At 68.8% G+C, this 13,057-nt stretch overlaps 1 protein-coding gene across 1 annotated transcript; it reads left to right on the forward strand.

The window, feature by feature from the left end:
- Window positions 1–401: 401 nt before the first annotated feature.
- On the forward strand, window positions 402–10,833 carry ZBTB46 (zinc finger and BTB domain containing 46; the record flags this gene model as incomplete). Its single annotated transcript, XM_084247630.1, has 4 exons — window positions 402–1,338; window positions 4,348–4,632; window positions 9,137–9,312; window positions 10,435–10,833. The coding sequence occupies 4 exons, from the start codon at window positions 402–404 to the stop codon at window positions 10,831–10,833; spliced, it is 1,797 nt and encodes a 598-aa protein (XP_084103756.1).
- Between the last annotated feature and the right edge of the window lie 2,224 nt (window positions 10,834–13,057).

Genomic DNA, 13,057 nt, shown 5'->3' on the forward strand with positions numbered 1-13,057 from the left:
GGCGCTGCGAGAGCTGACAGGAGAGGTCGGGGTGGGGGGTCCACCTGCCTCCATCCCAGAGAAGCAGGGAGGCCTGGGTGGCCTCAGGGCTGAGGCCTCAGGGCTCCGGCCGTGCAGAGCTGGGTCTGCCCTTAAGCTGCGTCAGCCCCCCCACCCTTGCACGGGGGAGCAGGTGTGGGGTGCGCTGGGAGCGGGCTGGGGTTTCGGGGCAGAGGCCGTGGTGTCTGCTCGCCCACCTCATGGGTCTGCGGCCGCATTTTGGTGCGTTGCTTCGGGAGGAGTCCCCTGCCCGGTCTTGGTTTGGGGTGCTTCTGGCCGGGCTCGGCCTGGGCGCGGGATGCAGTATGAGTAACTCTCATCTCCACACAGTGTCTGTAGAAGCGGCCACTCTGGGATCCCAGATGAACGACCGGACGGAAGACATGGAAATCACGTCGCACTACCGGCAGCTGCTGCGGGAGCTGGACGAGCAGAGGCGGCACGGGGTGCTGTGCGACGTGAGCGTGGTGGTGGAGGGCCGGGTCTTCAAGGCCCACAAGAACGTGCTGCTGGGCAGTAGCCGCTACTTCAAGACGCTGTACTGCCAGGTGCAGAAGGCATCCGACCAGGCCACGGTCACGCACCTGGACATCGTCACTGCTCAGGGCTTCAAGGCCATCATCGACTTCATGTACTCGGCCCACCTGGCACTGACCAGCAGGAACGTCATCGAGGTGATGTCTGCAGCCAGCTTTCTGCAGATGACCGACATTGTGCAGGCCTGCCATGACTTCATCAAGGCCGCCCTGGACATCAGTATCAAGCCAGACGCCTCGGACGAGCTCTCAGAGTTCGAGCTCGGCGGCCCAGCGGGTGGCGGCGCAGACGCGCTCATCTCAGCCGTGATGGCCGGCAGGAGCATCTCCCCGTGGCTGGCTAGGCGCACCAGCCCCACCAACTCCTCCGGGGACTCGGCCATCGCCAGCTGCCACGAGGGGGGCAGCAACTACGGGAAGGACGACACGGAGCCCAAGGCCGAGGGCCCCGGCGAGGTCTCCCCACGGCCGCTGTGGCCCGGTGACCTGGGCTACGGGGCCCTGCGGGTCAAGGAGGAGCAGGCCTCGCCGCCCCACTACGCAGGGGGTGAGCTGCCCCCCCCCAGTGACGGCCTGGCCCAGAGCACCTTCCCAGAGCCGGCCCCCGGGGACGGGTGGCAGCCCACAGGCCGGAGGAAGAATCGGAAAAACAAGGAGACCGTGCGGCACATCACCCCGCAGGCCGACGAGGGCAGCCGGGCCGGCTCCCCGCTGCCCCCCTTCCTCCCCGCGGCCGCGTGGCCCTTCGGCGGCGGAGACCCCAGTAAGGCTCGCGTTTGTTCCGGGTGGGGCTCAGCCTGGGGCTGCAGTGGGCGGGCCCTCTGGGATCCCTGCTCTGCAGGCGGGTGGGTGGGCGCGGGGGGCTGGGCGGGCAGGAGCCCCGGTGGGGTCGCAGCGCCTGGAAACCTGCTTTAAGGGATGAAACACTGAACCTGAGAGCGGAGCTGGCGGGCAGTGGAGCCGGGCCCCGGGGCTCGGTGCTGGTTCAGACTCCGCAGGCGCCTCCTGCCCTGGCCGCGTGTCCTCACCGGGCCTTGGGGCTGGGGTGGGGGCTCTTCCCGCTGCTGACAGCGCCCACGCGCCGCAGCTTCTCCAGGCCTGTCACAAGGGTGTTTGCTCTGGGGAAGCTCGCAGCCTGGCTTGTTGGAGGCGGGCCTCACGGCGAGGCGCCCAGGCCCAGGCCAGCGCTCCGGGCACTCTCTGGCGGGGCAGAGGCTGGTCCAGAGCAGAGCAGCTCCTTGATGAGGGGCTGCCAGGGTGTGCGCGGCCAGCGGCGGACGAGCACCAGGCCAGGTGGGGCCAAGCCCTGCCCTGCCCAGGCTGGCCCGGCGGTGTGTGCGAAGGGGCTCCCCCAGGGCCCCGCCTGGACGCTGCTGGGGTGGTGGATCCGGGCGCCGCGGGGTTCGCAGTGTGACGGGCAGGAGGCCCGAGGGCCCACGGGACGGAGGTGTGAAGACGCGTCAGGCTTCACCCCCGGCCTTCCAGGGCAGCGGGGCTGGTGTCAGGCGTCGCCCGCCCCCCAGGCCGCCCCAACCTGGCGCAGAGCAGCGCCCGGCCGGTGCCGGGAGCCTGGGCTCCCCCAGGCAGGCGTCGGCCTCCCCGCCGGTGCCGGCGGCCCCGCGACAGGGCCCTGCTGGGCCGAGGCCCCCGGCGGCCTCGGGTCCTCCCCCTGCCGCGGCCCTTGGACGGCCCGCGGCGGGCCGGGTGCGCCCCGCGGTACCGCGCGGGCCTCTCGGGGTGAGACGGAGGCCCCCCCCCACAGTCCAGGGGCGGCGGCTCGGGCCCTCGGGCGGGCGGCCCGGGCGTCCTCGAGGGCGCCTCTGTCCCTGGGCCGCGACCCTCACTTATAGCCGGGGGAGGCCCCGCCCACCCGTCTGATTGGGCCGTTTTCCCAGCCCTGCGGCTGATTGGGCCATTTAGCACCAAGCGGCCCGCGGCTCCCCCCTGATTGGCCCAGCCCGCGCCTCGCGCCTCCCTGCCGGGCCCTGGCCCTCGGCACCCCCCCCCCCCCCCCCCCGCCCTCTGGCGCCCCCGCCGGCCCCGCCCGCGCCCCGGCCCCGGCCCTCGCGCTCGTCCCGCTTCTCACCGGCCGAGCCGCCCGCCGGCCCCTCCGGGCCGGGGCTCAGGGCCTCGCAGCCAGACCCGCCCCGCGGGCGCTGGGGGGGCGCGGGGGGCGCCTGCACGGGCTCCCGCCGCCCCGCGGGCCCCGCCGGGCCAGGGCCGAGGAGCCCCGGGCACCCTGGAAGCCCCCTGGTCTCCATCCGGGCGGCTTTCGCCCGAGCCGGCCCCGCGCCTGCCTGGGGCTCGGCCGCTCCCGGCCAGGGTCAGCCCTCAGGTGACCCCTTGGCCTGGCTGCCCCCGGGAGCCGTCTGTGGGCGCCGGGCCTGGGCGCCGCGGGGCCCCCGGGCTCCCGCCCACACGCGAGTGTCCTGCCCCGGCTTTGCTGTCGCAGCGAGGCCGCCGGCACCGCAGCCTCCTGGGCCCGCCGCTGCCCGCGTCTCCCGGGTGAGCCGCGGGGAGGGCGAGGCCCGGGCGGGCGGGCGGGCGCCGACGAGGGCCTTGCTGCGCGCCGACCAGGCGGCGCCTGTCCCCAGACACAGCCTCCCTGCACCCCGCGCCTCCCCAGCCGCCCTGCCCTGCCCCCCACGGCGCCCCCGCCAGACTCCAGCCCGGACTGGGTTGCCGGCCTTGGGGCCTTTGAGGCCTCACTGTCCGTGGGCAGCGCGGGTCCAGGCAGGGGGCACCTGAGGAAAAGCTAGCAAGCACCCCACCCTCTCCGACCCCGAGCAGGGGGATTTGGGGAAATCTCAGGTCCTCAGGCCCCCAGGCCCGTGTCCGCCTGGGGCTCTGGGGCCCGCTATCCCAGTGAGCCCCGCTTTGCAGCTAACACCAGACGATCTGGACGAATTGCTTAAAAATTCTCTATTTTCGTGGTAAACGCTCCTCAGGTAGAGACTATAAGTGAGCGAGATTTTCAAGATGCGGACACTGGCCCTTGTAGGAAGGGGGCGACACCACTGCCTGCTGTGGGCTCAACAAGGTTGGGGCCTGAGGTTGGGGTGTCTGCCGTCGCTGCGTCCTGCCCCTTCATCCTGGGGCCAGCTCTGTCCAGGGGGCGGCTGACCCGCTGCGCATGGCCAGGCCTGGGGGCGCACTGCTTGGGGGTCCCATGTGGGGGACCAGAGCATAGGGCTCTTCCCCAGAGAGCTCCCAGAGTCTCCTGGGGGGCGAGGACCCCAGGAAAGAAGAGCTAACAAGAAGCCAACAAGATCTGGGAGGCGGCCCCCAGCAGCAGGTGGGGTGAGGGGTGCACCTGGGGTGTCAGGGCTACCAGGGCATCAGCTGGTGCTGAGTGAGTGGGGACCAGAGTGAAGTGCCGAAGCGATGTGCGGCAGCATCGGGGCGGGGGACACATGGGGGGCAGCATCGGGGCACAGAGTGGGCAGGGGCGTCTGCAGGCCTGCCCACATGCCTTGGGGGCCCCAGGACTGCTCGAATCTGAGTGCTTGCCCTCCTGGTGGACCTGACATGATTTATATTCCTGGAGAGTCAAAATGGCGCTGCTGGCGTTTTCACCTTCACGTCTAAAATAAAAGTTTTGGTCCTGAACTCAGCATTTGGCCATCGGGGTGGGGGGGGGGAGGCCTGAAAGCCCCAACCCTGGCGTGACCCCTTTCCAGGGTGATTTGGGTGGCGCTGCGGGGTCCAGCGCCTGGCCGGTGCCCAGTCCCCTCCGGGGGCGGCGATGTTGACGCGTGTCCCCTCCCCCCAGATGCCGACCTGACTGCCCCTGAAGCCAGCAGCTCCGCCGGCCGCGGGGAGAGGGTCGAGCTCTTCGCCCACGTGGACGAGGGTCTCCTGGGAGGCGAGGCCAGCTACCTGGGCCAGGCGCTGGCCCCGGAGAAGGACGAGGCGCTGCACCAGGCCTCCGCCGTGGCCAGCCTGCGGGCGGCGCTCATGAGCAAGAACAGCCTGCTGTCACTGAAGGCGGACGCGCTGGGGGAGGATAGCCCCCTGCTGCTGGAGTACCTGCCCAAGGGCGCCCACTCGCTGTCCCGTAAGTGCGGCCGCCCCACTCCTGTGCGGTGCGCCCCGTTGTCCCAGGAGCCGAGCAGGTGCGGGGGCTGGCGGGCTGGGGGCGGAGGCCCAGCCGGGAGGTCGCGGGCCTCAGAGCCGGGGTCCCAGGCGGGGCGGGGCCGGGGTGGGCGTTGCGGCTGCCCCCAGGCCGGCACGGGCAAGTGAGGGGCGCGGGGACGGCGGCCTCTGCCCCCTGTGCCTGCAGGCCCGCGCAAGGGGAGGCCAGCGCTCCGGAGTGGGCAGGGTCACGTCCATGCTGCTGGCCACACATGCGTTTCTAGGAGCCGGTCACCAGGTGGACGGCCCGGGCACTGCCACCACCCGCGGCCGGGGCCCGGGGAGGCCCTGCACAGGCGTGGCCAGCCGGGCACCGCGTGCCCAGGGGCCGAGGGACGCTGGTGTGGACGCGACGTTTCCTGTGTCCCTGGATGGAGTAAAGGACAAGATGCCGACCAGCTCTGACGTCGGCTTGGAGCCGCCTTTGTTTTCATTTTCACTCTCAGTTAAAGGCGGCGTCTCTGTGGCTGCAAGGCCGGTTCCTGCCGGAGCGCTGGAATCGGCCTAATAAAGGCGGAGCGGCCTGAGCAGGTGTCTTCATTGCCTGCGCGGTCTCCCGGCGGGCGGCCCCTGGCGCCAGGGTGGGTGGCCGGGAGCCCCGAGGCCCTTTCCTGCTCTAGAGCGCCCCGTTTCCAGCCAAGTCAAGTCCCAGTGGCTGGAGCGCCCGGGCAACGTGGGGGTGGCGGTTCCTCCAGGGCCCCGTCACTTCAGACGTTCATGTCAGCCCCAGGCCCGGGGTGCAGGGACAGACCAGAAACAGCATTACAGATGGGCGCCTGCTGAGGGCGGGCAGGGCGGTGGGGCGCAGCCAGCGCTGGGCTCCCGACTGGTGCGGGGTCCGGACACTTGTTCTGCGCTTAGGCAGCCGCAGGTGTCCAAGAGGCCGGGGCCCTCCGGCCAGCCTGCGTGGCTGCTCTGTCACCGAGGACGCCTGGGGAGGAGCGATGATGTGTTGGGCTCGCCCTGCGTTCGGGCTCGTGCAGCTGTCAGTGCTGGGGTCGGGACAGGCGGGGAGGTGTGGGAGCCCTGCACCCTCCACCGGTGGGCATGGCCCTCGGGTTCGGCTGGCTCGGGTCTCGGGCCTCTCTCTGCCCTGCTGGTGCACATGTGCTCAGGTGAGGTCAGCCGGTGGCTGCCAGACGGTCGTGTCTTTTGGGCCTACAGTTTAGTAGAACAGGCCCTGTGACGAGATGGGCTTATTTTAGAAACGTAAGGTTAGCTTAGTAGTTGCAAAATCAATCCCTGTAATCCACCACATTCGCAGTGAAGGAGAAGACCCCCGCAGTAGTCAGCCCCGGGGTTAATGGTGACTCTGAGGCGGGGCAGGGCTGTCCATCCTTACCAAGGACACAGTCAACCCCCTGAGGGTGTTAGGTGGCTGAGAGACCCCACAGGGCCCCGCATGTAAGGAAAATGGCTTTTATTTGCAGATGACATGATCATGCATATAGAAAACCCAGAATAATGTAGAAACTGTTAGAGGCAGTGAGCAAAGGTGCCGTGCACAGCAGTCAGTGTGTCTTGTGTGCCAGAGCCAGACAACAGAAGGGAAGGTGGCACCGAGTGCAGGGAATAATCAAGCAGCTGGTGCAGACCTCCCTTCAGAAACTACTAGGAGACGAATGTCCCGCAAACTGATGTTGCGAGACGTTAACGTGGGAGAGGATGACAGACGCTGTGCTATGGCCGTGGAAGAGAAGACTCGATGTAAGCTCTCGGCTCCTCCCAGGACGGTGGGGTCGGTGCAGTGCCGCGTCAGGGCCCACTGGGCTCTAGTGTGGTGGACTAGCTCCTTTGAATGTGTTTGGAGAGGCAGAGGCCCAGCATGGTGTCAGGGGCCCTGCACTTGTCTTATTTGGATATTAGGACACATGTAGCATGGAAACCAGTCATTGAGGGGCAGCTTATGCCCAGGCTCCTAGAAGCAAGAGGTGCTGCCAGGCCACTGAGGGGCACTGGGGTCAGTTGGGAGCCTGGCCAGGAGCAGCTTCCTGCAGAAGGAACGGGAGGCAGAGCGGGCAGGCTGAGAGTGGCTGTTTGGGACACTTGCAGCTCTGGGGCACAGGGCTGATCCTGGTCCCGGGGAACATGGGCAAATGGGGTGGAACCCTGAGTGCGGGAACTGGACAGAGGTGGTCAGGGGTGGACTCACCACCTTCACAGACAGTGTCCTTATAATGTCTTGGAATTGACCAGCTGTGGAGGTCGGTCCCTGCTCTGGGCCAGCAAGGACTTTGGCCGGTGAGCTTCAGGATGTGATAAAAGGCACAAACACTAGGACAGTGGAGGTGATCTGTACGGGAAGGAGCATGGGAGCAGCGACTGACTTGAGCTGTGGTGGCCACATGTCTGTGGGTCAGTAGGGGGCAGTCTTTTCAACAGTGGTTCTAAGATATCAGCTATCCCAGGGTAGAGATGGGCCTTGACCCCTGCAAGGAAGTTAATTTCGCCTGGGTCATGGCCTGGATGTGAAAAGCCCCGCCCCGGAAGGCCTGGGGCACTGGCCTGGGCATCGTGGCAGGAGTCCACGTAAAGCACTGTGGTAGGAGACTGGCGGGATGGACTTCACCAGGATGGTTAATTTCCTCACTAGGAAACCATTGAGAGTGAAGGTCACAGACGAGGGCAAATGCATCTGATCCAGGACTCAAGTCAGAATCCATAGAGCCAAAGGAAAAAAACCCACAAAGGAAAAGACACCTTATGAGCCATGGGGGAGGCTTGGGAGGACGACGTCCCTGGCTGTGGGCCGGGCAGGTGTGGGCACCCCAGCCGCCAACCTCCCCCGGGGCCGAGTGCCAGGTCCGGCCCATGGCCCACACGGGGCCCCACAGAAACAGCAGAGATGAGCTCTGTTCCCCCAAGACACACCTGAGGCACCACAGCCCCACGCCTCAGTCCAGGGCCCACCAGCTAAAGATCCACGCCGGCCCCACCCTCTGTGACCCCAAAACAGGCCCGGCGGGCAGCTGGGAGGCCCCTGGATGAGAGCAGCCCAAAGCCCAAGCACCCACACCAAGGGCTGCAGCAACACCGCACCCATACACAGGGCAGAGCCCCCCGAGGACAGGGCAGTCTGGTTCTCGCTGGGCACAACCAAGAGACCTCGGGGTGCAGGAACAGCAGGGGGTTGTGCAATGGGAAACAAAGGTCGCTGTGGCCACAGGGGTGGCTCCCTCACCCAGCTAGTGCCCGCCAGGAGCACAAGCAGAGCGCTGGCCAGTGGGGATGCCCCCGCCGGTCCCTGAGCGGTAGTGGTTGGGGGCGCCAGTTAACAGCTTTTGTGTGGGGTTGGACGACTCGGATAAGCAGCTCCTTGAGGCGTCAGGCTGGGCACTGGGCTCCCTCAGGCGGTGGGGAGACGCGCCCCAGCCAGGGCCACCCGGCCGCAGGCTTGGATCCTTCAGGGGGCTGCAGCCAGGCGCCCGCTGGACCAGTTTTCAGTCCCGTGGCTGGTCGGGCCATGTGGCACCAAGCAGCTCGGAGCTCGCTGGTGACTGGCCCCTCCTGGAGTCCAGCACCCCGCGGGGAAGGGCCGCTGCGGGGCGCCCTGGGGCCGCTGGCCGGAGCTGGCCCACGAGAGGCTGCGGGGCTGCTGGGCCCAGCGTGAGGCGGGGCTGCGCCCTGGGGCGCTCGGGGTCGCCCTAACTCGTCAGGTGCGTCCCTGTCCGAGCGCCCGCAGCCCGGCCGGCTCCGGCAGACGTTGCGGGCGCGAGGAGCGCGGGGCGCCGGGACCCCAGCGCGTGCCCCGGGCGTCCTGCCCCGCGGGCCTGGCCGGGCCAGCTGACCCCGGCGGGCTGCCCTCGCCTGCGGGCGCCGTCTGGCCAGGGAAGCGTGCGGGCCCGGGCGGGGCGCGTGACGGGTCGGGGAGCCGGGTGCCCTCTGTGTGCCCCGGGCCGGCCCGCGCCGAGCTCGAGTCCTCCCCGGGGTCTGCGCCCATCGGGTCTCGGGGCGTGCGCGGCTGGGCCGGCGGGCGCGAGGGGGGGCCCGCGGGGTGTAGGGAGGGCGGGGTCTGGACGCCTGTCCCCAGGGCGCCCCTCGGGCTCTTGGGGTGCGCCGCCCCTTGCCCGACGGGGCCCCGCCGCGGGGCCGACGCCGTGCACCCGGGAGCCCCGGCCGCCGCCGCGGGCAGGTGCTCCGAGCACGGGGCCCCGCCGGGTGCGGTGGGCCAGGGCGGGCCCGGGGCACCTGCTGCGGCCCCCGGCTCCCTGTGCCCCGAGGGCCGGGGCTCCCAGCCCGCGGCGGGACCTCCGGAGCCGGCCTGCCTTAGGGGCGCGTTCTAAAAAGGGGGGTCGTCGGGGCCCGTGTCCCCCCGCGGGCAGCTCTGGGCCCCGCGCCGTCCGCAGGGCGCCGGCTCCTCGCAGGGCGCGGGGGGGCGGGGCGCGGGGCGCGGGGCGCGGGGCAGTGACCCGCCTGTGCCCTCGCAGTGAACGAGTTCACGGTCATCAGGAAGAAGTTCAAGTGCCCCTACTGCAGCTTCTCGGCCATGCACCAGTGCATCCTCAAGCGGCACATGCGCTCGCACACGGGCGAGCGGCCCTACCCCTGCGAGATCTGCGGGAAGAAGTTCACGCGGCGCGAGCACATGAAGCGGCACACGCTGGTGAGGGGCGGGGCCGGGCCTGGGGGCGGGGCCTGGGCGGGCGGGGCGGGGTCTGGGGGCGGGGCCTGGCGGGGCGGTGCTGTGGGCGGGGTCGGGGCTGGCGGGGCGGGGTCTGTGGGCGGGGCCGGCCGACCGGGGCGGGGCTGTGGGCGGGGCCGGGGCGCGCGGAGGCCCGGGCTGCCGACCCGGTGGTCTGGGCCTGCAGGTCTGACTCCCCCAGCGCCCAGTTCGGCCAGGCCTCGCCCCCTTCTGGGCACCTCCCAGGCCCAGCTCTGCCGCGGTGGGCTCCCCGCCCGTGTGGTAGAGACCCCCCCAGACGCAGACCCGCGTTAAATCAGACTTAGAAAAAGCCTTTCCTCGCGGGCGGGCGACTGTCCCCCTGCAGGGAGCAGCCCCGAGAAGGGCTGATAAGGGTTTTTGAAGCCAAAAATCGCACCTGGGAGTTTGCAGCTGCCGCAGCAAGCGGGGGTACAGAAGCCAGACTGTGCTGTTACCCGCAGTCCAGCGTTTCCCCACGTCCATGTTTGTTTGTGGCGGGAACCGGCCTCTATTGTTCTGGCCTGGAATTTTCCCACAGCCCTAGCTGGTCCTCCTGAGAGAGCCCAAGCTTAGGCCTTGCGCGGTCGGCTACATTCCGCATTGCCCCCATTTCACATCCCCTCTCGGCGGGGTCACACTGACACCCCAAGTTTCGTTTGGACCTGGAGGCCTGGGGGGGCCTAGCATGCTGCCCACAAAAGCCGCTCTCGCAGGCCACCAGCCGGGGTTTCTCCTGGCTCTGGCGACCTCAGCACCTCTGGGGGCTGTCACCCACGTGCAGACGGGCTGGGAGGCCGGGGTGCTACGGCTCGCCCCCAGTCCTGTCTCCTGCCCAAGACATGGGCCTGGCAGGGCTCCCCAGGCCTCAGACCAAGGAGGGGCCTCTGCCTCCTTGTGGGACAGCCCAGCTCTCAGCCCCAGAGGGCCAGGCCCCGGGAGTCCCTCTGACTCTATGTTCTGTCTACCTCCCGCCTCTCTGTCCCCACTCGCCTCTGTCCCCCACCGACCACCCTATTCCCAAACATCATTTGCCTCTGCCTGCTTGCTCCCCGCCCCCGTGTCCCTGCCTGCCTGTCCCCATAGGTCCACAGCAAGGACAAGAAGTATGTGTGCAAGCTGTGCAGCCGGGTGTTCATGTCGGCGGCCAGCGTGGGCATCCGGCACGGCTCACGGCGGCACGGGGTGTGTGCTGACTGCACGGGCCGGGGCGCGGCAGGACCCCTGGACAGTGGGGGCGCCGAGGGCTCCCCTGAGCTCTTCGCGGGTGACGGGCCCTACCTGGAGGACCCCGATGACCCACGCGGGGAGGGCGAGGAGGACCTGGGTGAGGAGGAGGAGGAGGAGGACGGGACCAAGTGGAAGGAGGACGTGGGGCTGGCCCATGAAGACGCGCTGATGGACGACAAGGATGAGGAGGACTCCCCCGGGGGTGCCCACAGCCCCGCCGGGGCCCCAGACAAGGACTTTGCCTGGATCTCTTAGGGCCGTGTCCGCCGTACCCACCCCTTGGGGTCCCTGCCCACCAGCAGGGCACGCTGACCCCTCTCGCAGCCCCACCTCCGGGACCCCTTTACTGTGCGCCCTCCCTGACACACACTGGCTAGTGAGCATTGGCAGGGGCTGCCTTGGTGTCTGGGTCTGGTCTGAGCACTGGCTCAGCCCTGCCCGTCTGCAGGGCGGTGCCCGAGGGCAGGGTGACCCTGTGGCCACGTCAGGCCAGCTGGTCGGGTGCCCAGGGGTCCTGAGACCTCACTCCGGGGTGCTGACTGCCACGGGAGCCGTGGCCGGCCAGAACTGAGGCCGCCCTCCCCGCCTGTCACTGCCTGCCCCACACCCTGGTGGCCAGCGGAGCCCAGGTGTCCGTCCTATAGGCCCGCCACCCCTGGTGCTTCCACCCCGCTGCAGAGGCCCTGCCAGGGCCAGGTGCTACCTGTCGGGGGCCAGCGGCTGCCCCCCAGGCCCACGCCACCTCAGGCTGGCTCTCTGCTGGGTGCACTTCCTCCGGCACCCGGGCCGCCTCGTGCTGCTAACGCTGGGCCCGTTACCTGCTGCTCCCCGCCCCCCGGCCACCCGTGTCCTCAGCGGTCCGAGGCCCGAGTTCACTGTTGCGACGGTGCACCTGGAGGGACGTCCTGTCATGGCCGACCTCCCCCCTGGCTGAGCCGAGAGTCAGGGCGACACTGCCCACCTGTTGGTGGTGCCCTCCCGGGCCAGGGAAGGGAAGCCCGCAGCCGGCTGTGTGAGCGGGGCCCCCCGCGGCCCGTGCCCATGAGCCTGCTCCCACACGGGCTGCCTGGGGCCTGGCAGGAGGCCCCGCGTCCACTTTAAAGAAAGCCACGTGTGCGGTGTGAGGCGCGGCGTCCGGACAGCACCGCCCTGGTTCGTGCTGACCCCCCGCCGCTGGGCTCTGGGAGGTGGGCCACGCGCTGGACAAGCTCGCCCGGCTCTGGCCAGTGAGGACCCTGGTCCCTGCCCCCCCCAGCCCTTTTCTAAACAGACTTGGGTAGACGCGCTGCTGACCGGACCTCTGCTCCCGGGCCTCCGGCTTGGAGCTCGCGCCTCTCAGGCCGTCCTGCCCGCGCCCAGGCCGCCCCGGCCCCTGCTCTCAGGACGTCTCGCTGTCTCCGACCCCCGGCTCCTCCCCACTCCAGGCCACCCAGGTTAACCTTTTGGGGGTCGCTGGTAGTGCCACAGGGGCGTCTCTTCCTCAAGCCGGCCTGCGCGGGGGCCGCGTCCCGCCCGTGCCCTCCGCTGCGCCACCTCGCCCGCCCTGGGTCCGGCTGGGGGTCTCGCACCACGGCTGGGCCTGCGGGGGCGCGGTGAACGGAGGGCTTTTTTATGTGACTGATTTTTTTTTAAATCGATGCTTAATAAATATTTTTTTACGAAGAGGAAAGTGTAGATTACCTGTCACATTTTGTACTGTTGCGTGTCTGGATCTTGGCGTCTGTAGCCCGAAGCGGAGGGGACGTCCCGGCGCCCGGGGTCCTCCCGGCGGTGGCCTGCGCGCCGGGGCCTGTCGTCCCCGCCGGGCTCCGGGAGGTGACTCGGGACCCTGCTGCTCCCCAACTTTGCACACCTTCGTTTTTAAAAAGAAAACCGAGAAACTGGAACTCTGCTGTCGGGGAAGGCGGCACCTCGCAGCCCCGCGGCACCGGCTCGCCAGGGAAGCCGCCTCCGCGCCGCCGCCTGCTGCCGGTGGGGTGCTCCGCGTGCTTCCCTCGCTTATTTATTTTCTCAACAGGCTTTCAAGCTGTCGGCAGACGAGGCAGTGTCCGAGACTGTGGATTTTTCCTGGGAATAATCTATATTATATTGACTTTATATTAATGATTATACGCCTGTGTTTGTATTGGAGATGTGTTTAATATTGGGGGTCCTTTGGGGGTTCACGGCTCTCCCGTCCGCTTCTCTGTAGGCACGGGGTGGAGACCGCCGGCCCCACTGGTGCCCGTTCTGGCTGCGGGGCTGGCTTAGACACTCGGCAAAGCGACCACTTCAATAAACCGGAGACTCCAGCTTGCGTGCGGCCTGTGTGTTTTCCGCGGACAGGGCCTCGGGGCCGCCGGCTGCCCCGGCCCTCGGTGGCCTGTCGCCGGCTTCCTGCTTTCCGCGTCCTCCCCCACAGAAGACAGACACAGCATCTGGAAAATCCATCAACCTTTACTATTCCTCTTCGCCTGGGGCAGCCCAGATGAGACCCCTG

This window comes from Talpa europaea, assembly GCF_964194135.1.
Source record: "Talpa europaea genome assembly, chromosome: 11".
Classification (NCBI taxonomy): domain Eukaryota; kingdom Metazoa; phylum Chordata; class Mammalia; order Eulipotyphla; family Talpidae; genus Talpa; species Talpa europaea.